Source organism: Microcaecilia unicolor, chromosome 4 (genome assembly GCF_901765095.1).
Source record: "Microcaecilia unicolor chromosome 4, aMicUni1.1, whole genome shotgun sequence".
Lineage (NCBI taxonomy): Eukaryota > Metazoa > Chordata > Amphibia > Gymnophiona > Siphonopidae > Microcaecilia > Microcaecilia unicolor.
The window spans coordinates 166,493,972-166,516,874 of record NC_044034.1 but is presented as its reverse complement, the minus strand read 5'-3'; the positions used below and the strand labels follow the sequence as shown (position 1 = coordinate 166,516,874).

The 22,903-nt window shown below is 43.8% G+C and overlaps 1 protein-coding gene across 1 annotated transcript in view; it reads right to left on the bottom strand.

Moving 5' to 3' along the window:
• Positions 1-7,829: 7,829 nt before the first annotated feature.
• The window catches only part of F2 (coagulation factor II, thrombin), a 46,508-nt gene continuing 31,434 nt past the window's right edge, over positions 7,830-22,903 (bottom strand). Inside the window, exons 8-14 of the mRNA XM_030200873.1 lie at positions 22,584-22,691; positions 21,149-21,275; positions 19,614-19,781; positions 17,652-17,825; positions 13,719-13,897; positions 12,720-12,790; positions 7,830-8,082 (exon numbers count right to left, since the gene is read on the bottom strand). Of these exons, the coding sequence (XP_030056733.1) occupies positions 7,936-8,082; positions 12,720-12,790; positions 13,719-13,897; positions 17,652-17,825; positions 19,614-19,781; positions 21,149-21,275; positions 22,584-22,691 (974 nt within the window). The 3' untranslated portion in view covers positions 7,830-7,935. The remainder of the gene's footprint in view (positions 8,083-12,719; positions 12,791-13,718; positions 13,898-17,651; positions 17,826-19,613; positions 19,782-21,148; positions 21,276-22,583; positions 22,692-22,903) is intronic.

The following is a 22,903-nucleotide window of genomic DNA, read 5'->3' as shown; positions in this document are numbered from 1 at the left end:
TGATTCCTCCACTTCTTCAGTTTCTCACCCAAATTCAAGCCCCTCCTATACGTGAACCGGGGAGCACTCCGCAATACCCTGTGAACCCCCAGTACTGTCCAGTGTTTTAGAATAATCTTCCTAACTTCCTCTTTATTAGCTACAAATGGAAGAATGCACGATATTCTATCATCACCATCCCCTAGTCCAGGGGTAGGTCTCGAGAGCCACAGGCAGGTCAGGTTTTCAGGATATCCACAATGAATATGCAGGAGATAGATTTGCATACCATGGAGGCAGTGCTTGCAAATCTATCTCCTGCATATTCATTGTGGATATCCTGAAAACCTGACCTGCCTGCGGCTCTCGAGGACCGGAGTTGCCTACCCCTGCACCTAGTCCCTTTTCGATCAGCCATTCTCGATGTGCACTATACGCCCTCTTAAATGCTTTGTGTATAACTTTTTTTGGGTATCACCGTTGTCTAAACCGGTCTCATTATTTCCACCTGGTCTAGAAAATCATCCGTTTTATTACATATTCTGCAGCTCCGGAGAAACTGCCCTACTGGTATGCCATTTTTTAAAGGGACCGGGTGATGACTGGTATAATGTAGGAGGGTGTTCCTATCTGTGGGCTTTCGGAAATGAATATATATGAGATCTATTTGTATGCACTGCCTCCTATTGTGTGCAAATAGATCTCATGCATCTTCAGTAGGGAATCCTGCAAACCTGACTGGATTGTGGCCCTCAGATTGAGGTTGGCCACCCCTACCCTAGATCCTTTTTCCTGCCCCATACAAAAGCTGCTTGAATACCTTCTACATTTGTCAGGTTTGAAAACCAACTCTGAGTACAAGTGTGTTTTGTTCAAAGTAAACCCATCTCTGTGCACGCTTTAATTGTTTCATTCATGAGGGGCTTGTTTCTGTTGAAGTCTCTCGTCAGGCCTTATGCAGTATTATTGGATCTCAATGTTTAAATGTAGCTGATGAAAATTCCTTTCATGCTACTGAAGTATCTAACCGGGAAGGTCTTGTTTTTGGTGGCAGTGACTTCAGCATTCAGAACAAGTAATCTCCAGGCTCTAGTAACGAATTCACCTCATGCTAAGTTTTACAGCAACAGGGACGTTCTGTATACTCATTGAAAGTTCTTCCTAAGTGTGGGATTTCCACCTTAATCCAGGCAATGGTCCTGCTAAAATTTTTCCTTGGGCCACCTTTTGCCACCAACAGTAAGTACCCTGCACACATTGGATTTTAAGAGAACCGTAGCCTGCTGTTTGGAGTGTACTAAAGCCCGTAGAAAATCCCCAACTTTGTTTCTTTTGATTCTAAAAATCAGGAGCTACCATTAAAAAAACACACACACACACACACACACACACACACACACACTCTTCTTCATTTGACCAGTAGACTGCATTGCCTTTGCCCATGCAGGCTTGATGCTTGAGGATTGCATCATAGTTCATAATGTATTCTGCCACCCACAACACCTGTTTGCAGGTAAGTAACTTGATTTTTCCCACTTGATGTCACCTCAAAAATGTGTCCTTGCTCTTAGTCTCCATAGATCTGGATTTCCTCAATAAATATGCATGAGATCTATTTGCATGCACTGTCTCCATTGTATGCAAATAGATCTCATGCATATTATTTAGGACAATCTGGAAAACCTGGCTGGGCTACTCAAGGAATGATGTTGCCAACCCCTGCCCTAGATAGGATGGCTCTGTAGTTTCTTGAACATTTTTGTGCAGCTGCAGTTAGCATTGTTCTCTGTGCTCAGAACAGCATTGGTTGAAACTGACCATTGAGCTATTTCCTTTCACTTCATAGTAACATAGTAGATGACAGCAGAAAAAGACCTGCACGGTCCATCCAGTCTGCCCAACAAGACAAACTCATATGTGCTACTTTTTGTGTATATCTTACCTTGATTTGTAACTGTCATTTTCAGGGCACAGACCGTACAAGTCTGCCCAGCACTATCCCCGCCTCCCAACCACCAGCCCTGCCTCCCACCACCCGCTCTGGCACAGACTGTATAAGTCTGCCCAGCACTATCTCCGCCTCCCACCACCGGCTCTGGCACAGACTGTATAAGTCTGGCCAGCACTATCCCCGCCTCCCACCACCAGCTCTGCCACCCAATCTCAGCTAGTCATATATTTTTCCTTTTGTGCTAGAGGTTAAGGAGCATGCTGTAGATTCAAAAAGTGCAGTTGTTGCAGTAGGACACATCACTTAATAAAATGTAGAAATTGATGCCTGCCAGGCCCAGGGCTAGTACAAGACTATTGGGCACCCTAGGTGAACTGTAAGTCTTTTACTCCTCCCCCCCCAGTTCAATGTTTCTAGCCTATCAGCTACACCCTCTGAGATTTTGATAATTAAAACTTTAAAATCATGATAATCCTATAAGTTCTATATACAAATACATAATTATACATCATACTTTGTTTTGCAGATAAAAGTATGCACTCCTGGTTCTTAAGAGTTTGTGTGACTGTCAGGATTTGTTTACTTTGCAGCCCTACTGGAAGCTACTGCTCTAGGTGTTCAGCTATTCTTGTCTAATGGTTAGGCTGGTCCTGGGCATGCCATGAGCCTGTTGTGATCCCTCAAACTGTTAGCTTAAGTTAGCCATAGGATTTTGTTTTGACAGGAGCTCTTTGATTGCAGTAAGTCTGATCCAGGCATGTAAGCACCAGAGGCACTGACCTGAATTGGATGTAGGTGACTCATAACTAGAGAAGACATGGTCACCCTTGGGGTCAAATTTGATGGAGGCTAGTGGGGCTGTCTATAGAAATCCCACCCAAATAAGTTGAGGGATTTTACTCTGTTGCTAGTATCAAAGAATTAAGTAGAAGTTAGGAAGCACTGGTATTAGTTCTTGTTGGAGCATAATTCAAGGACCTTGGAGCTAGCAGCAACTGCCACCTAAGCATATAGAGAGATCCATACATACTTCTTGATGTTATATGAGATGCATCAATCTGCGTGCGTTCGCAGGTCATATCAGTTGACCCAGGAAGACAATGGAGTGGAAGATAAAGACTTGCTGGATCATAAAGCTATTTATTTGCTGTCACTTATTATGTAACCACTCCCACTGTAGGCCATGATCTCAAACCCACTAGTCCTTGAGGGACTGCAGGCAGTGCTCAAGTCTTGAGGAGGATGTAGAGAAGAAAATAATGAGTGCTGTGTTGACGCCTGCCTCAATTTCTTCCATCAATATTGATGCTGGTTTCAGCTTAACTCATTCTCAAAACATAGTCTGGCAGGAACCAAAATGTTAATGATGTGGCATAGAAGTGCTTCAATTCTGAGTGCCTCGTTGCTGATGTTGAGTTAATTGGAGTAAAAGGTTGCTCCAAGATGGACATTTGATCTGCTTTACAATGTGGATGTTATCCTAATGGACTTGTCTAACAGTGAGGGCCAAGTTCAGACTTGCCAACAGAATATTCCTCAAACACAGCTGCTGGGAATCCTCTTAAGAAGCAGCAGACTGCTCTGAACAGGACGAGTTGACTGGTCTCTCCTTTTACCTCAGTCTTCTTCAGAAAAGGAGAACATCCCTAAGGAGGATCGCTCCCTCATGGACTTCATACTGTTTTATATTGTGTCTAAGCCAGGGCCCTGATCTTGGAAAATTGATGAGCACAACATCAATTTTCCAACAACATTGAACAAAGCAGGTGCTTATTTTATAAAAATGCCTGGCCTCAAAGTAATTTTACAGACTATTCCATGGGACAGGCCCTGCCACTGAAAAAGCAGAAGTGAGTTGCTTTTAATCTAGCTGATTTCATTGATAAAAGATTAGTTCTGGAGGATTCTAGAATGCAAGAGCAATTTCAAGCATGTCCTTCAAATGAGCACTAGCCCTCTTAAAGGCTCGCTGGACCGATGTATAATGCATTGTGGAATTTGCAGCCAGTGTAGTTGATTAAGCCTTTTAAAGATCTGTTTACATATTCCTATTCCCAGTTATGTCAAGGAATGACATTTTGGACAATATATATATTTTTTTATTGTACATGAATTCAGATTATTCAAAAGAAGCCTGAATAAGTGAAGCTATGTAATATTTTCACTAACTTTAACTTATAAAATGCTTTAACTGTATCTCTGATCTTCAGTGATAGCTTGGCATCCAACATTAGCTTGTATGATAAAACAGTGATAATATGACCATTTGTAATGGAAGGATTTTAAAGAATGCTTTCCAACTCTGAGTGACCGACAGTGCACTCTCTCTCATTAAAATGATTGTTTATTCTGTTTGTGTGAAAATGATTTGGAATGTGTAAGAAGATAAGACACAGCTCTAATTAATTTGGTATGTGAAGGGGTAGGTGGAGCCTGTTTTGAGTTCAGACTGGTCACCTGGACAGAGAAACATATGACCACATTCCCACATTATGGCTTATTTACCTAAACAGAGAAATTCTCAAACATTCTGTAATTTTCCATAGCTCTGAACATGAGTTCTAAGTCTAATAAAAAGGGAAATGGGTCTTGATATATTGCCTTTCTGAGGTTTTTGCAACTACATTCAAAGTGGTTTACATATATTCAGGTACTTATTTTGTACCATGGGCAATGGAGGGTTAAGTGACTTGCCCAGAGTCACAAGGAGCTGCAGTGGGAATTGAACTCAGTTTCCCACGATCAAAGTCCACTGCACTAACCACTAGGCTACTCACCCTCTTTGCCAGTGAAATTGAGGAGCTAATCTGTGAGTAATGTATGTACTGTGCAGAGAACTATATTTCCTGATCAAGGTACTCCTGCCTTTCGCTGTGAACGGGCCCGGGCCCCCCCCCCCCCCCCCCCAACTGATGTTAAGAGCCTGGATGTGGAGATTAAGGATCAGTGATTTATGTATAGTTTATTATTGCTTTTCCTGGTCTAGAAACTCCTAGCTTTGCTTGGATGTAGTGACCAGTGATGTAATAATTGTTTCTTTTCAACTATAGACAGGTATTATTGTTTCTCCTCAGCTATATAGCCTAATCATTGTGTATCTTAGACAATAATGACTTATACACTCTCTATTTAAACCTCTAATAAAAGTCTTGTTTACCTAATACGAATCCAAAAGAATCCACAGTAATTGTTGAGTAGTTTGTGTTAGTGCTGCGTCAGTGAGCCAGGCTGTAAAACCAGGTCAGAACACCTTTTAAAGGAGGAGGCTGGGCATTCTTATTTCTTAAATCCCCTTTAGGAAGGAGTGTCAGTATGTACACTTTTAAAGGATCTACAACTGAGTGAGGCCTGTCCCCTCCCACTACATTTAACCTACCCCCCAAAAGTCCCCAGCTGTAAATATATGCTCCACCAGCTGGTCGTACTCAAATCCATTTTCAAGAAAGCTGAAAGGATAAGAACCCATGCCTTGAACCTTCTTACAGAGGTTTACCAGTATGCTGTGTATACATCCTGTATAGCTTTATCCCACTTCTTCCATAGGGTATATAAGCAAAGATGAAACATAGAGAGAGGTAAGAGAGTAACAGGAATTAGAAAATAAGGGGCTACTAATTTAAATAAATTATGTATGTATGTGCAACAAGGAATATATGCTTGACCAAACATTTTGAATGATTGGGGAACATAAAAGCATATAAGATAGTGTGCCAATTTATGTATCTCATGTATCCCAGAGTATTAATAGAACTAAAAAATGAACTTGCGGAGCTACTGTTAGAAATATGCAATCTGTCCCTAAAATCGAGTGTAGTACCGGAAGACTGGAGGGTAGCCAATGTTACTCCGATTTTTAAGAAGGGTTCCAGAGGAGATCCGGGAAATTATAGACCGGTGAGTCTGACGTCGGTGCCGGGCAAGATGGTGGAGGCTATTATTAAGAATAAAATTGCAGAGCATATACAAAAACATGGACTGATGAGACAAAGTCAGCACGGATTTAGTGAAGGGAAGTCTTGCCTCACCAATCTAATGCATTTTTTTGAGGGGGTAAGCAAACATGTGGACAATGGGGAGCCGGTTGATATTGTATATCTGGATTTTCAGAAGGCGTTTGACAAAGTGCCGCACGAAAGACTCCTGAAGAAATTGCAGAGTCATGGAATCGGAGGTAGGGTATTATTATGGATTAAGAACTGGTTGAAAGATAGGAAGCAGAGAGTAGGATTGCGTGGCCAGTATTCTCAGTGGAGGAGGGTAGTTAGTGGGGTCCCGCAGGGGTCTGTGCTGGGTCCGTTGCTTTTTAATGTATTTATAAATGACCTAGAGATGGGAATAACTAGTGAGGTAATTAAATTCGCCGATGACACAAAATTATTCAGGGTCGTCAAGTCGCAGGAGGAATGTGAACGATTACAGGAGGACCTTGCGAGACTGGGAGAATGGGCGTGCAAGTGGCAGATGAAGTTCAATGTTGACAAGTGCAAAGTGATGCATGTGGGTAAGAGGAACCCGAATTATAGCTACGTCTTGCAAGGTTCCGCGTTAGGAGTTACAGATCAAGAAAGGGATCTGGGTGTCGTCGTCGATGATACGCTGAAACCTTCTGCTCAGTGTGCTGCTGCGGCTAGGAAAGCGAATAGAATGTTGGGTGTTATTAGGAAGGGTATGGAGTCCAGGTGTGCGGATGTTATAATGCCGTTGTATCGCTCCATGGTGCGACCGCACCTGGAGTATTGTGTTCAGTACTGGTCTCCGTATCTCAAAAAAGATATAGTAGAATTGGAAAAGGTACAGCGAAGGGCGACGAAAATGATAGTGGGGATGGGACGACTTTCCTATGAAGAGAGGCTGAGAAGGCTAGGGCTTTTCAGCTTGGAGAAGAGACGGCTGAGGGGAGATATGATAGAAGTGTATAAAATAATGAGTGGAATGGATCGGGTGGATGTGAAGCGACTGTTCACGATATCCAAAAATACTAGGACTAGAGGGCATGAGTTGAAGCTACAGTGTGGTAAATTTAAAACGAATCGGAGAAAATTTTTCTTCACCCAACTTGTAATTAGACTCTGGAATTCGTTGCCGGAGAACGTGGTACGGGCGGTTAGCTTGACGGAGTTTAAAAAGGGGTTAGATAGATTCCTAAAGGACAAGTCCATAGACCGCTATTAAATGGACTTGGAAAAATTCCGCATTTTTAGGTATAACTTGTCTGGAATGTTTTTACGTTTGGGGAGCGTGCCAGGTGCCCTTGACCTGGATTGGCCACTGTCGGTGACAGGATGCTGGGCTAGATGGACCTTTGGTCTTTCCCAGTATGGCACTACTTATGTACTTATGACCAGCATTACCTCTAAAATTAGTTATTTTGGCCATGTTACATGGTTTCCATACTATCCTGTGGACTGTGAAGAATAGATGACAATATATGCAGAGGTTTATCCCACAACTAGGTCCAGTCCCCATTAGCCACTGTATCTCCAAAACCATTTTTCCAGGTAGAAAATGACATGGGGACAAAGTTTGTCCCTGCACCATCCCCAAAGGCTCTGTCCTCATCTGCACCGGTGTCGAAACATGTCAGCTCAATGAGCAGAGTGGGACTGTAGGAGAGTGTGTGTGTGGGGGGGGGGGGGGGGTTGTATGTATTGTATAAAGCCCATCTCACTTGGGGCCATGTTCTATTAATGAATAATAAGCTGTCAGGGCCTCCCTATGCTATTTTACTCAGACTGACTTTAGAGCTCTATGATAGTGGATGGGTAGTTATCTAATATTCTGTAAATACTGACAGGTAGCTCAGTGCCCAAAACACTATTCTGTGTTGTGATGCTCTGATCAGTGCACACATTTGGTTTTTGGTTCATTTGTTGCTTAAACACAAAAGAAATCTGGCAGGCAATGGAAAAATATCCATGATTTTAATATAATCTTGGCTTTACTTTCCAATTCTAGCTGATTGACAAATCCATAGGGGAAAGGGACTTCATCCAGATCGTTCATCTTCAACTACTCCCATATTTGTCAATAGTCTTCATGATCCATTTCCGCATGCGAAACACATGACAGTAAAAGCCATACTTTCCATCACGGTCACAGCCTTCCCCCCAGGAGACGATGCCCACCTGATACCAGCGGTGATCATGTGGATGCTGAGGAAGGACAAAAGCAGTAATAATAAACAGCTTCTCTGATGCAGCTGCTGCCTCCCTGCTAGCTTTTATCTTGGAAGCATCCTTCTGAAGGTAAAGTTTGAATTATGAGTTACCAGAGAAGACAAAGGCAAATTGGTGGTGAAACTTGGTAAACTATTATTAGTTTGTCACATTAAGACAGAAGGGTACCATCCAGCCTCTTTAGGTTGAGATCAACACTGCAGACCGATGATAATAGGAATTTACAGTGCATTTTTTCTATCGAAAAAGGTGCTGGTACTCAAATGCCAGTCCACCTTTCAGGGGTGGGGTGATCACTGAGGGCCCACCCCACAATAGCCAGGTCCCCTGCAACCAGTCACGTAATCTATGACAAGGCAGAATGTGTGTGTACAACCTGAGCTCTTTCATTAAAACTTGGGGACCATGGGTCAATTTTAGCAGACAATGGAAAAGGTGCCGGTACTCAGTTCCCCCTCAAAAAAAGCCTTGGGAATTTATGTCATCCAGCAATACCTGACTGACGCCACAGTTGCTTGCCACAGCTTTAACAATTTCAAATAAAACAAAGTATAAAGACATGTTTACATACAACAGAGCAAGATGGGCCGGCTAAACCTAAGACTCTTGATGTCAACAAATAATGTAATGAGATCTGGCTAAAGATGGATCATAATGCCCATATTTTGTTTTGCCCACCACATGGGATGCAGCAATGCTGTTTTCTATCCCCAGATTGGGATACAAGTTGCTTTGTATAAACTTCTTTTTAGATAGTAGCTTAGCTATTGCTTTGCAAGATATGTATGCAAATCTAAGTAGAAGCCTTACAGTCTATTACACAAGGACTTCAGCTTTGGCTGCAGATGACTTTGAAACAGCCTGTGCAGAATGTGTAGTGGCCTGTGCCTGAGACAGAGAAACTTAGGGAAACTAAGCATCCCTGCAACCTGGCGGGCTAGTTTGGCAAAATTTGTCTTTCCAGTACAACATCAGCTGCAGCATGGTGGGAGGTTTTAGTTTTTTTTTTTTTTTTTTTTCATTCCTGCTATACTACTGGCACTGCGTGGATGTTGAAATTGGAGAGCAAATACTTCCTGTATCATACAGGAACTATTTGCTCTCCAATTTGAATATGCTTGGTGCCAGGCTAGGCAGGAACATAAAAAAACAAAAACATAAAATCCTCCTCCTGCTCTGCAGCTAATTTAGAGGTGTTAGAAAGGTGTAAATATATTGTTTTTTTTCATTTAACATAATTGCAAAAATAACTTATGCCCTGGTAGAAAGGAGCTCTTTAGGGATGGAAGCATAACTATACTTCTGTAGGCCCTTTCTAACAGAAACCACCATATTATAGCTTTTTTAAATCATTAACGAAAGAAACTCTGTTAGTTTAAGGTAATGTGTGCAAAGTGATAAAAATGCTGAGACAGGGAGAGAGAGAAGAAAAGAGGGGTAAGAAGCCCAAAGAGCTGAAACAACAATGTATCTAAGCATGAGACCATGAAACTGTAATATGGACAAAGGGGAAGATGGAACATGCCATGTGCTGAACTATGCAAAGCTCTCACATAAAGGTTTAAAGATACAAAAAAAAAATGCAAAACAAGCAGAACTAACAATGGATAGAGACTTAGCTGCTTGGGTGATGGAAAATTTTTAGCAGGACTGTCATGTGATAATTAACAATGATGTATTAGGGGTTGGTAAATGTGATCAATATCCATGGGCGTAGACTGGGGGGGGGGGGCGAGGGGGGGCAATGCCCCCCCAAACGCAGGGCCGGCACCAGGCAGCTCTTCCTTCGCCCCGCCCTCTCCCTGTTCCTTCTCCTCCCTCCCTCCCTCCAGATCCGTCCCTCACCGACCTGATCTTCGAATCCTTTGTCTGCCCGGCACGCTAGCGCTCTCTCCCCTGCTGGTTCGCGCTTTAAAAATGGCCGCCGAGACTTAGTCTCGGTGGCCATTTTGAAGCGCGAACCGGCAGGGGAGAGTCAGCGCTAGCGGGCAGGCGAAGAATTCGAAGATCAAGTTGGTGAGGGATGGATCTGGAGGGAGGGAGGAGAACTGGCTCGCTGCGGGGGGGGGGGAGAAGGAACAGGGAGAGGGTGGGATGAAGAGAGGGCAGGGGAGAGGAGGGTCACTGCTGGACTGGGTGGATAGAGGGAAGGGGAAAGGAGGGCCACTGGGCATGGGGACAGGGGAGAGGAGGGTCACTGCTGGACTGAGTGGATGGAGGGCAGGGGAAAGGAGGGGCATGGGGACAGGGGAGAGGAGGGTCACTGCTGGACTGAGTGGATGGAGGGCAGGGGAAAGGAGGGCCACTGGGCATGGGGGCAGGGGAGAGGAGGGTCACTGCTGGACTGAGTGGATGGAGGGAAGGGGAAAGGAGGGCCACTGGGCATGGGGGCAGGGGAGAGGAGGGTCACTGCTGGACTGGGTGGATAGAGGGAAGGGGAAAGGAGGGCCACTGGGCATGGGGACAGGGGAGAGGAGGGTCACTGCTGGACTGAGTGGATGGAGGGTAGGGGAAAGGAGGGCCACTGGGCATGGGGGCAGGGGAGAGGAGGGTCACTGCTGGACTGGGTGGATAGAGGGAAGGGGAAAGGAGGGCCACTGGGCATGGGACAGGGGAGAGGAGGGTCACTGCTGGACTGAGTGGATGGAGGGCAGGGGAAAGGAGGGGCATGGGGACAGGGGAGAGGAAGGTCACTGCTGGACTGGGTGGATGGAGGGCAGGGGAAAGGAGGGCCACTGGGCATGGGGACAGGGGAGAGGAGGGTCACTGCTGGACTGAGTGGATGGAGGGCAGGGGAAAGGAGGGCCACTGGGTATGGGGACAGGGGAGGGGAGGGTCACTGCTGGACTGAGTGGATGGAGGGCAGGGGAGAGGAGGGTCACTGCTGGACATGGGTGGATGGAGGGCAGGGGAAAGGAGGGCCACTGGGCATGGGGGAAGGGGAAAGGAGGGTCGCTGGGTATGGGTGCTTGCAGGGCAAAGGGAGAGAAGGGTCGCTGGACATGGGTGGATGGAGGGCAGGGGAGAGAAAAGAAATGCTGGACATGGATGGAGGGGAGGAAAGAGTGAGGAAGGAGATGAGATGAGGGAAAAGGAAGAGAGGAGAAAAACTGCACATGGATGAAGAAAATAGGCAGAAGCTGAGGACCAGAAATGAAGAAGAAAGGAGGAAAGGAAAGAAATAAATGGAAAGGAAGCACTGGAAACTGAGTTAAGAGGACAGATAGCAGCAGAATCAGATACTGGACCAGCATGATCAGAAAAACAGACAACAAAGGTAGAAAAAATTATTTTATTTTCATTATAGTGTTTGGAATATGTTCACTTTGAGAATCAGGTGCTCAACATTAAAAGTTTATATTTACTTATTTATACTCCCCCCCCCCCCCAGGCTCTCTCCCTGGCTAAAGCCAGCTCTGCAATTTGGGGGGGGCGCAGAGGGGGACCGGGGGGGAGAGTCTGTTGTTAAACATTTACCAGCACACCACTGCCTGCCGCCAAACCCGCTGCCTCTCCGATTCAGTGGTTATCCATCGTCAAACGAACACTGGTTATTCCCAAAAAAGCCAGCTCTTGCTCCCTTCCTTCCTCCATATTAGCATAATTTGCATATACATATATGCAAATGAATATGCTAATATGCCCCGCCCCTTCCTTTGCCCCCCCAAATGAAACAGTCAAACTACGCCTATGTCAATATCCAATGAGAAACTTAGGGGCAGATACTTAATGTATCTAAAAAGAAAGGGTATAAAACCTATAAACATTAAGGAGGGGTGTGCCTGTTCCTTCTAGAGGCACCCATCTTTGCAAGGGTGTATTTTGAAATAACAAATTAAGACTTGTTTCACCAAATCTGGTTTCATAAGTTCTTTTTGTATAAGTTCTCAGGTTATCTGGGGGCTATTTATAAGAGGTGCTGATGCTTAGAGTAGAGCAGGCAGAAGGATCTGATGCTGGGGGCTGAGGGGGGAACACAAGGCTGGAAATTGCAGAAGGCGTTCGTGCTAGGACTGAGAAAAAGATCTGATGCTGGGAGGAGAAGGAAGCTTGGAGCTAACTGTGGAGGCTGAGGATAGGTGAGAGAACAGATGCTAAGGGATGTGGTTGGGAGAAGGAAACTAAGGGCAGGGGGTAGGATGAGGCTTGGAGATGGTTTTGATGCTGGGGGTAGCAGCTGGTGCAAGGACTGGAAATGGGCAATGGGAGGAGGCAGAGGGTGAAAAAAGGCTCAGATTGCACAGAGGGAGGGAGCAGAGAGAGTGGACCAGAGGGGAGGGAGTAAGCAGTCAGAATGGAAAGAAGTGGTTAAAAGTGGGTTGGGAAGAGGAAAGTATGGCAGGAGGAAAAGGGTGAGAACAGTGTTTGGAAGTAGGGGTAATGAGATGGTGTAAAGGATCAGGAGGCGTTGGAGAAGGGCTACGAGACAGTTTGTGGTTGCTTTTTCTGTATTTGAGGTATGACAACATTCTGTTAGTGTTTAGTTTCTGTTTAGGGAACTGTAGCAGTCTGAGTTCTATTTTTCTATAGTATGCCTCTGGCTGTTGCCAAGAAGGTGCCACAGAATTTCCAGTAGCCCAACTTTAAGCAAACATTATACTGCTAGAATTTACCTTCATGACAAAGGGACCTCCGCTGTCTCCCTCACAAGCATCCCCCCTCTCATTTTGATCAGGCCTATAACCTGCAAAGAAAAAAAAAAGATGTAATTTGTTCTGCACTCAATCTCCTTGTCTTCAGTCTGTCCTTACAAATACTGTATTCTGCTCTTCTCCCCTTTCATTTCAGTACAGCAGGCTATGATCAACATTGCCCTAAAGGAATATTTCCAACCATAGATTTGATACTGCTCACAACATTAGTAAGCTATTAATACTTGTTTCTACTGTGCATTGATATATTTTCTGTTTCATTTACCATCATGCCAAATTTATGGCCCTTCATCCTTTGAGAACTGCTGTGTGTGCAGTGGCGTTCCTAGGGGGGCTGGCACCCGGGGCGGATCGCCGCAGTGCCCCCCCCCCGATGCAGCGCAGACACCCCCCCCCCCGGCAAAAGGACACCCCCGTGAAGGAACCCCCCCCCCCCCCGCCAGGTGCATGCCGCCGGGGGGGGGGGGCGGTGCTGCGCGCACCTGTCCTCCGTTGTTCCATGCTTCTTCTCTGCCCCGGAACAAGAAGTAACCTGTTCCGGGGCAGAGAAGAAGCATGGAACAACGGAGGACAGGTGCGCGCAGCACCCCCCCCCCCCCCCCCCCGGCGGTGTGCACCCGGGGCAGACCGCACCCACCGCCCCCCCCCCCCTAGGAACGCCACTGTGTGTGTGTACTTACCATGATGTAAGATCAGTGCCTCTGCAGCTGTCTACTCCTACTTTGTTTTCACCTACTTAACCCATTTGACCCCACAACTTATTTTGTACTTTGCTTTACTTTAATCAGGTACTGCTTTCTGAGCTACTTCTATTAATCTGAGCTCTTTCTCCCAGAAGCTACTGCCTTAAGTCTCCTCTATATGACTGCTTTCTTTCCAAGTCTTCCTTTTCTCCAGCAACAGCTTTTCTTCCTTGGATATTCTATGAAACATCTTAATGAAAACAAAACAGTTTCTTGCCTGCACAGAACATATTATCAGTAACTTTGATTTTAGTGGAAGCCCGGCAGGTCTCATGATCCACAAGTGGAAGATTGATCCGCTGAAGGACTGTGGGGAGGTTCTTGCTCCCAGAGCTCCAGGTCTCTTGCAGGTTACCCCATCCTGACACCCTGCCTTTGTGTCCATCTTGCATAAGCCTGTACCAGGAACAGAAGATGGCCAAGTTATTGCCCCAAAAACTCTTCTTACTTCAAGCAGATTTCTGTATAAAGAAAAATCTATTGCTTCAAATTAGAGAGGCCAAGTGGTACAAAAAATATACCAATACAGTAAAAATCACTACTATGCACCTATCACACATTGTATTAAAGGAACCATAAAACCCTTTACGGCCATGTTTTGGCACATTCCTTCTTCAGGGGTAAAAACTCTAAAATACAAAGATCAGAATAAAATTATAAACAGAAACATTAAAAAACAAAACAAACATACCATAGAGCAGGACCAATATCACTAATACATTATAAACAAATGGATAATAAAATAAAAAGATATATAGAGACATAAAACAAATAAATGAATAAATACAAATGTATCTGGACACCTTGTCTGTGGCAATATATGAATACATATTTTAAAAATGTGTTTACATATGTATTTGAATAGACCAAGTAATTATATAATGACAATCTCCCCCCACCCCCACCCCGATACTCAGCTGGTCAGAACAGATGCCAACCAGTTAAATAGCGCTTAACCAGTCATCTGCCAATATTTAGCAGGGGATAATTGGTTATTCCCGCTGAATATCCCCCGTTTGTGGCTAGCGTATGTCTTTGGCCGGTTTAAAGATAACTGGCTAAGTCTAAATTTGACTTAGCCGGTTATCTTTAAACTGCCCAAAAATGAACCACATATTCAATGCCAGTCACTGGAAACAACCCGGCATTGAATATCTGGGCTTAGCTGGTCTAACTCCCGCGGTCTGAATATTGGCCCCAATGTTACTAACTGAACAAATTGAAACTGGAAACCAACCATTCTTCTTTTTCTATCGTAATGTACCTTGGGCGTAGCCAGACCTCGCGGTGGGAGGGGGGGGGGGGTCAGAGCCTGAGGTCAAAAACACGTGCTGAGGCTAGCACAGGCCCCCTTTTACCTTAGCTTAGTAAAAGGACCCCAGTATGTATATAACATCAATTAAGTATCCTCATCTATCTCTCCTAATAAAAGAAACAGGGTCAGCAGAACGCGGTAAGCAAGGTATGCATGGCAGGGGGTGCCAACATTGGGGGGGGGGCATCAGAGACTGCCTTGCTTACCCTCCTCCCACCACCACAGAAATACCACCATCCCCCTCCCCTGTACTACTACCTTGCCGCCCGTCCTGGTGGTGTAGTGGTCTCTGTGGCTGCGGGGGCAGAAAAGAATCCCACTCTTTCCTGCCCGCTGATGCTACTCTGTCTCTGGTGCTCTCCACCTTTCTCTTCTGTGCCATGGACGGCCCCGCCATATTTTAAAAATGGCTGCCAAGGCTTCCTGCTGCAGCAGTCTCAGCAGCCATGTTGGGAAAACATGGCGGCGGCGCCCGCAGCACAGAAAAGTGGAGAGCACTGGAGACAGAGTAGAGGCAGCGGGCAGGAAAGAATGGGATTCTTTCCTGCCCCCGCAGCTGCAGAGGCCACTACACTACCAGGGTGGGCAGCAAGGTAAGACTCTAGTATGCTGGAGGGGGATGGCGGCATTACTGTGGGGGGGGGGGGGGAGGGCAGGTTTTACCACAGTATAAGTCATCACAAGGACAAAATATAAGGAAATTAATGGACTGCATTAGGGGCTTAAAGCCCATTTAGTTATGTTAAAACAAATGAGAGATCTACATGAAAGAAAAAATATATTTTTTAACTTTAATTTGATTTATGAAAACCACTTGTCCCTGAAACATGCTCAAAACAGCATAATCCATTTGTAGAAAAGAGATGAGATGAAGATGTGTCCCAATGAAAGAAGTTTAATTTTACTTCCAATCTTTATATCACCAGGCTTCACAAAGCAGATTACAACAACAGTTAAGATGAACCCGTCAGTAAACAGGATATCCTCACTGAAATTTGGCCATATATTACTGTATTGTATAGAACAGTGTAGAAAAAGGAGCATAAAATATAGCCTTTATTAGTGCTGATTCCACCAGCTACAATAATTTTTTTAAGCAGTTTTAGTTATATTAAATTTTTTTCATGATATTTATATCTATGTATGGGAAGCTTTAAAATAACTTAAAAAGCTGTCAAGTGAAAAAAAAAACCCTTTTGTTCTTTACCTTTTAAGGCACTGGGCTGAAAATGGTGCGGGGTGGGAGAAGGGGGGAGGGAAAAGAGAGAAAGGAGATGCTGGACCGGTGGGGGGGGGGGGGGGGGGGCAGAGTCCCAAGCACCAGCCCTGAAAAGAAATCACAAAGTAGGAGAGATACATGCATGTTACATTGCTTTTTAGAATCTCCTGATGACGCTTTTTAGCGAAACATGGTATCCATGTAGAGGTTCTGGAAAGGTTATGGACATAACAAGTATATAATAAGATAATTAAGAGAGATTTCGGATGAGAAAATACAAGGGATAAAATCATGAGGATAACTGCATGATGGATTTTGAGCATTGAGACTTGTACTTGGGACATCACAGATTGGATTATTATGTGAATGAGTAGCTCCAACTGATGAACTCTACCCTCACTCAACTGTATTTTCAAAGACTCAAGAGCACGTGAAAGGCATTTGGGTCTTTCATAAGTATCACTGATAAGCTAAGTATATGTTTATTGGGATCAGTGAATAATATGTAACAAATGTATTAGAAACTGTAATTAAACTCTGGAATTTGTTGCCAGAGAATGTGGTAAAGGCAATTAGCTTAGCGGGGTTTAAAATAAGTTTGGCTGGCTTCCTAAAGGAAAAGTCCATAGACCATTATTAAAATGGACTTGGGGAAAATCCACTGCTTACTTCTGGGATAAGCAGCATAAAATATATTGAGCTTTTTTGGGATCTTGCTAGGTATTTGTGACCTGGATTGGCCACTGTTGGAAACAGGATGTTGCTTGATGGACCTTTGGTCTGTCCCAGTGTGGCAATACTTATGTATTTATGTACTTATTATATCATTTCTACTGAATGATAATGCATCACATGTGAACAGTGGGTGTGGTGATAAAAAAAAATGTATTGTGCTCATCAGCGGGTGGGGCAATAAGGTTATTTTAAATATATATTTTCTGAAAATAAAGTTGTTCTTTTTTAACATTTGATACAGAAACAGTGAAGTCTTTATATTGATTTATGTACATACATTACATACATATGTTTTCTACTAGTGGAGTTGCACATAAGAAATTGGATGCTATGATACACCTATTATGACTACAGTTTTTAGTCAAGGCTTCTTAAGGTACAGTATGTTAGAAACAGGAAGGATGGGCTAAGGAAACCTGGAAACCAGGAAACCAAACCACTTAGTAATATTCTTCTATATATAGCCACAAATAAATGATTGACAATGTATACATTTGTATATATGCTCATTTTTTATATATGTATTCATTTATTAGTTGTTATGTCTATGTATATTTTATCTTACTATGCATTTTTAAGACGCTTTGATGATTTAGAAATAGGTGTAGGATACCATTTTTCTTTTCCGCCTACAGACTACATGCAACACAGATGATAAGTGGACCCTATATTTATTTCTCATCATTTAGGGATTCTACACCTAACTCAAGAATTGTCTTTCTCTTTCAGTATTGATCCAGGAGGTTGCTAGGGGTTTTCAGAGCACAACACATTGCAATATCACCATTAGTTTATCTGCGCCCAGCCCACTCCAACTTTATCCATAAGGGGAGGAAGCAGTCACCCACCCATCCCTTTTCCCTCTGGACCCTGTGTCTTACTTCAACACAATTTCCTTGGTGGGCAGGCATACGGAGTGGATGTAGTCACTGAAGGAGACAGGTTTTATTAGTTTCAACAAGGCAATGTCTCGGTCCAGATTCTCCTTCCAGTTGTACTTGGGATGGACAATTATCCGTTCCAGCTGAACAATTTTCTCCACAGTCCTCTCATACCTGTTGAACATCTGCAGATAAGAATCTGGGTAATAAAGGGACAGGCCCAAGATAGAGAAATGGAGCATCCCCTTACATATTCAATACAGTGCAGAGACTTCTGCAATTATATTCATGTTTATTACAACTTTTGATATATCGCTATTGCCCACGAGAGGATCAAAGCGGTTTAGAGTAAAATAATATAACATTTAACAAATAAAACAAGGAATGCCATCATAAAATAAGAAAGAAAGAATACAAGTTAAACAGACAAAAAATAAAAAGAGCTACTTTCACTGTTTGTCAGAGTGACAGCCATCTGCAATGCCAAAGGCAAGCTGGAAAAAAATGAGTTTTTAACAAAACTTTGAATTGGACAAAGGACATTTCAGAATGGATAGGAGGGGGAAGGTTATTCCAAAGTTTGGGGGCAACAAAATAAAAAGCAGAACTCCAGGTGGTTTCATGACTGGCATTTCTATGGGACGGTAATACCAAGCGGTTAGAATCAAGAGAACAAAGAACACATGAAGGATTGTAAGGAATGGTCAAAGAGGAAAGAGAGGATGGGGACCCTAAGTACAAAGCCTTGTGCATAAGAGAGCCATAGTCCCCCAGACTCTATATAGGTTGCCCAAAGTTGGGCTTGGATCCTAAATCCATGCACAAATTAATTAGTTAATCAGCTAACAGTCAATAATTGGTGTTAATTGGCATTCATTTGGAGTTATGCGCAAATCTGCCCTGCACCCTATTCTATAATATCTGCACCTAAATTTTATGGTGTGCAACTCCAGAGGGGGTGTGGCCACGGGAGGGGCATGGGCGTGTCAGGAGCATTCTCAGAATTTAGGTGTGATATCACAGAATAGTGTCATGCCAGCATTTACACTAGGTTCCAGCAGGCTTAAGTGCTGCTCCCAAAGTTAAGCACAAGATCTGTGCTAAGCTAGTATTCTGCAATGGACACTCTGTGCACTAGTTTAGAATGGATCTTTCCAGCACCTAACTTTGGGTGCCATTTACTGAATTTTCCCCAGTGCTTTTTGGGTATTCTTGTCATTCAAAGAGTACAGACAACAGAAGTCATAGCACTCTTAACAAGATGCGTTTTTCAAAGTTAGGTGCACCATTTTCAAAAGCCATTTCTGTACATAAATGACTATTTACCCAAATATTAATCTGTTTGAGAAATGCCACAAGTAAAAGTGTACATGCTCTTTTGCCCTTATTGAGTGGAAACATTTCGGGGGGGGGGGGGGGGGTGAAGACAGTGCACTAAACCTTTCCCCACTTTCATTTTTTCATTGTCAAAACTATTTGCCTTTGGAAGGCTATACATATCTACAGAAAAGGATGGCACAAGTCTCAGAGGGAGAGCACCGGTACTTTTCCTTTGAGAACTGGTGCAGTTTCCAGATAAAAGTAGCAGTTGACTTTGAAAACTGGCCCCTAAAAAAAAAAAAAAGAAACATCAACAGCTTCTTTTTCTAAATGAAGAATATATTCCAACTGTGAAATCCTGTAAAAGAAATGACAGAGGCACACGGTGAATAGAATAAACATACCTTCAGTGAGTAAAAACAGCTGTGACATGATCCAAGGAGCTCACTATTTCACTACCACCCAATGACCACTGATTTTGTTCTTTCTTCTCATCTCCACTTCACATTTGTCACCTCCTTCCCATCAATCTCCTTCCACATCAACTCATCTCCTCCTTTTTATCTCTTTGCTCTTCTATTCTGAGTCATGCCTGCATTTCCTGTTCACCCCTTTCTGTCTCCTTGATTTCCCAAATCTTACTTTGTCCGGTCGTGTTTTCCAATCCGCACGATTATGTCTTCAGTGGTGAAATTCTTGTCCCAGGGTGGGTACAAAACACAATGGGCAGCAGTTAATACCCAGGAATCACTGATGAGACTGGCACCACACAGCAGCTCTTGGGGTTTTTTCCTAAACAGCATCACTTGCCTAGGAAACAAGTTACAATGGAGCATCATTAGTGCATATGCCATCAAGGAGAAGATATCTGCTGTAGAGAAAGTGAGGAATGGCAAAAGACACTCGTATCGAAAGAGCTTGATGTTAATGAAGCTACTCTTTGGGGATGGCTGAAAATTAAGATATGCTTTCTAGATCTGTGAAGTAGGTTTGAAAAGTGAGGAAACAAGGCAGTCTCTGCATTAATCTACAGATTTTCCAATTCAAGGGAATACAGAATTTTTGCCAGATAAGGAATTTGAGATTTTTAAAGACTGGATGGAGTGTGGCCTCAAAGAGATTAAGAATTCTTATTTAATCAAAATAGAAGCTATACGCTCCAAAACCTGCCAGCAGACTGTTCCTCCTCCAGCTTCAGGTACCCCATGGAATAGAGGCCCAGGTCAATTGCCGGGGCTGCACTGTCCTATCGCCAGCCTTGCTTAAAAGAGAGGTTTGGAGTTACCAGCAGACTCTTTTACACCTTTTACAGGTCTGACATTAAGGGCATAATTTTATAAGGGACTTGAGCATGTAAAACAGCATGTTATGTGCTCAAATAGGCTTTTATGAAATTGCATGGGGGTATATGTGTGTAGAAAATAGGTGTACAGACATGTGGGAAGTCATTTCATAACAGGATTCCTATTAAAACATCAGAAAAAGTGCCTATTTCCCAAGTCATTAGTTCTTTTTACTATCTTCACCAGCTTCTTTTGATACGTTTTTATTTTTCAACCTCAGATTTCACTCATTGTATGCTTTTGTGATCTCATGTATCGATTACTGTAATGCTTTATTTGTGTGTCTGCCAGCAAAGAACTTGAAAATGCTTCAACAGGTGCGAAATGTTGCTGACACCCACAGAAGGTGATCTCTCCACAGGAGAAACGAAGACAAACGTAAAAACAGTGGATCCAAAAAAGTCCTCTCACAGCTGGTGTCTTTCTAAACAAGGTCTTTATTCAAGTCAATAAAGACCTTGTTTAGAAAGACACCAACAGTGAGAGGACTTTTTTGGATCCACTGTTTGTGCGAAATGTTGCTGCCCATCTTTTCTTTAATTCCACCAAGTTTTGTCATGTTACTCTGCTTTTATCATCGTAGCACTGGTTGCCCATTACCAATCATTGAATTTTGAAATGAATGGTGCTGGCTTTTAAAGTTTTTCACCATGTAGCTCCATGATATTTGTTGAAAAACCTCCCCGTTTATATTCCTTGTTGCTCTATATGATCTAAGAATGAGAAACACTTTTCCCTTCCTTCTGCAAGTTCTTTTAGGCACAAGGGTGCTTGTAAATGACTCTGGATGGGCTGAAAATTTGATGTTCTGTTTTTCAGAATCATAGCTATTACCAGGGTGCACTGCCTGGTTCAGCATTTTCTCCCTTCACAATCCGTCCAGCAACGTAAGATTCAAGCAGCTTATGCTCACTTCCGTCATCAATTCCCTTCTTCTCAAAGAGAGGACGAAGGCCACAATCTGTAAGACAAAGGAGCTCCAGGATCACTGTCTCCTCCACTGTTCCAAACAACTTGCCCAAAAGCTAGTGCTTAGAGCCAGTGCTCTCTCACCATTACCTACAGCCCCCATTATAGCCAGTGCCCCCACCATTCCCTACAGCTCCCCCTACAGTTACTGCACCCCTACTATTCTCTATAGCTGCTCCCACAACCAGTGCTCCTCCACCATTAACTACAACACCCCTACAGCCAGCACTCCTCTGCCATCACCAATAGCCCCCTACAGCCAGTGTTTCCCCACCATTCCCTACAGCTCCCCTCTATAGCCAGTTCTTCTCCATCATTCCCTACAGCTCCCCTAAAGCCAGCACTTCCCCGCCATTCCCTATTGAGACTTCCCATAGTCAGCACTCCTCCACCATTCCCTACAGCTCCCCCCAAAGCCAGAATTTCCCCACCGTTCCTTATAGCTCCCCCCCATAGCCAGCACCCCTCCACCATTCCCTACAGCTCCTCTCCACAACCAGTGCTCCTACACCATTCCCTACAGCTCCCCAAAAGCCAGTTCTCCCCCACCATTCCCTACAGCTCCTCTCCACAATCAGTGCTCCTTCATCATTCCCTAGAGCTTCCCCAACAGCCAGAACATGTCCACCATTCGGTTCAGATCCTCCACTATTTCCTACAGCAGTCTTTGTAATCCTCTCCTGGAGGCACACCTAGACTCTGCTTTTTGAGAATACCACAATGAATATGTATGAGATAGGAAGAGTAGCCTAATGGGGAAGAAGATCAGCCCATTACTTACTGAAGTGTGCTGAGAACATGGGGAATCAGGTTTGATTCCCACTGCAGCTCCTTGTGACCCTGTGCAAGTCACTTAACCCTCCATTGCCCCAGGTACAAAAACCTTAGATTTTGAGCCTACTAGGGGCAAAGAAAGTATCTGCATATAATAAATGTAAACCACTTTGGTTGTACCACAGAGAGGCAGTATAGCAAATCCATGACCCTTTACCTTTATGAGATAAAATTTGCATATCAGGGAAACCCAGCATATGCAAATCTGTCTCAGGCATATTCATTGTGGAGATCCTGAAAACCTAACTGAAAGGGATGCCTCCAGAAGAGGGCTGAGAAGCATTTCTCTACAATGCCTTTTGCTCACATAGGCTAGAGCTAGAGTAGTTGTGAGCATTATTTATATTATATTTCTTATCATGTCCCTCTGCTACCCCACAGCTGATAACTGAAGTGAGAAATTTTAGTCTGAGGCTGGTGGACAGTCATACTATTGAAATGCTCAGCCCTTCTATTAGTGGATCACCTGCTTCACCGGAACCAAAAGTCTTTTCATTAAAGAAGGTCTCACGTTGTTCTAAGATAGTCCGACCTTGGACTTCATCTGTGATCTCCTCTTCATCCAGAGATCTATCTGCCAGAGAAGAGACAGATGAGAAAGGGAAACATTGTGAGACACAATAAAGAGAATGAACGCCTGATCTCTGCAACACAACATACCTATCGTACAAAATGGACATTACACAACTCTTCCGCTGAACGATTCCCTAATGTGGCTGTACCACATGAACTCTATCTTACCACAACATCACTTTGTATTTGTTTACACTGGTGTATGCAAACGCC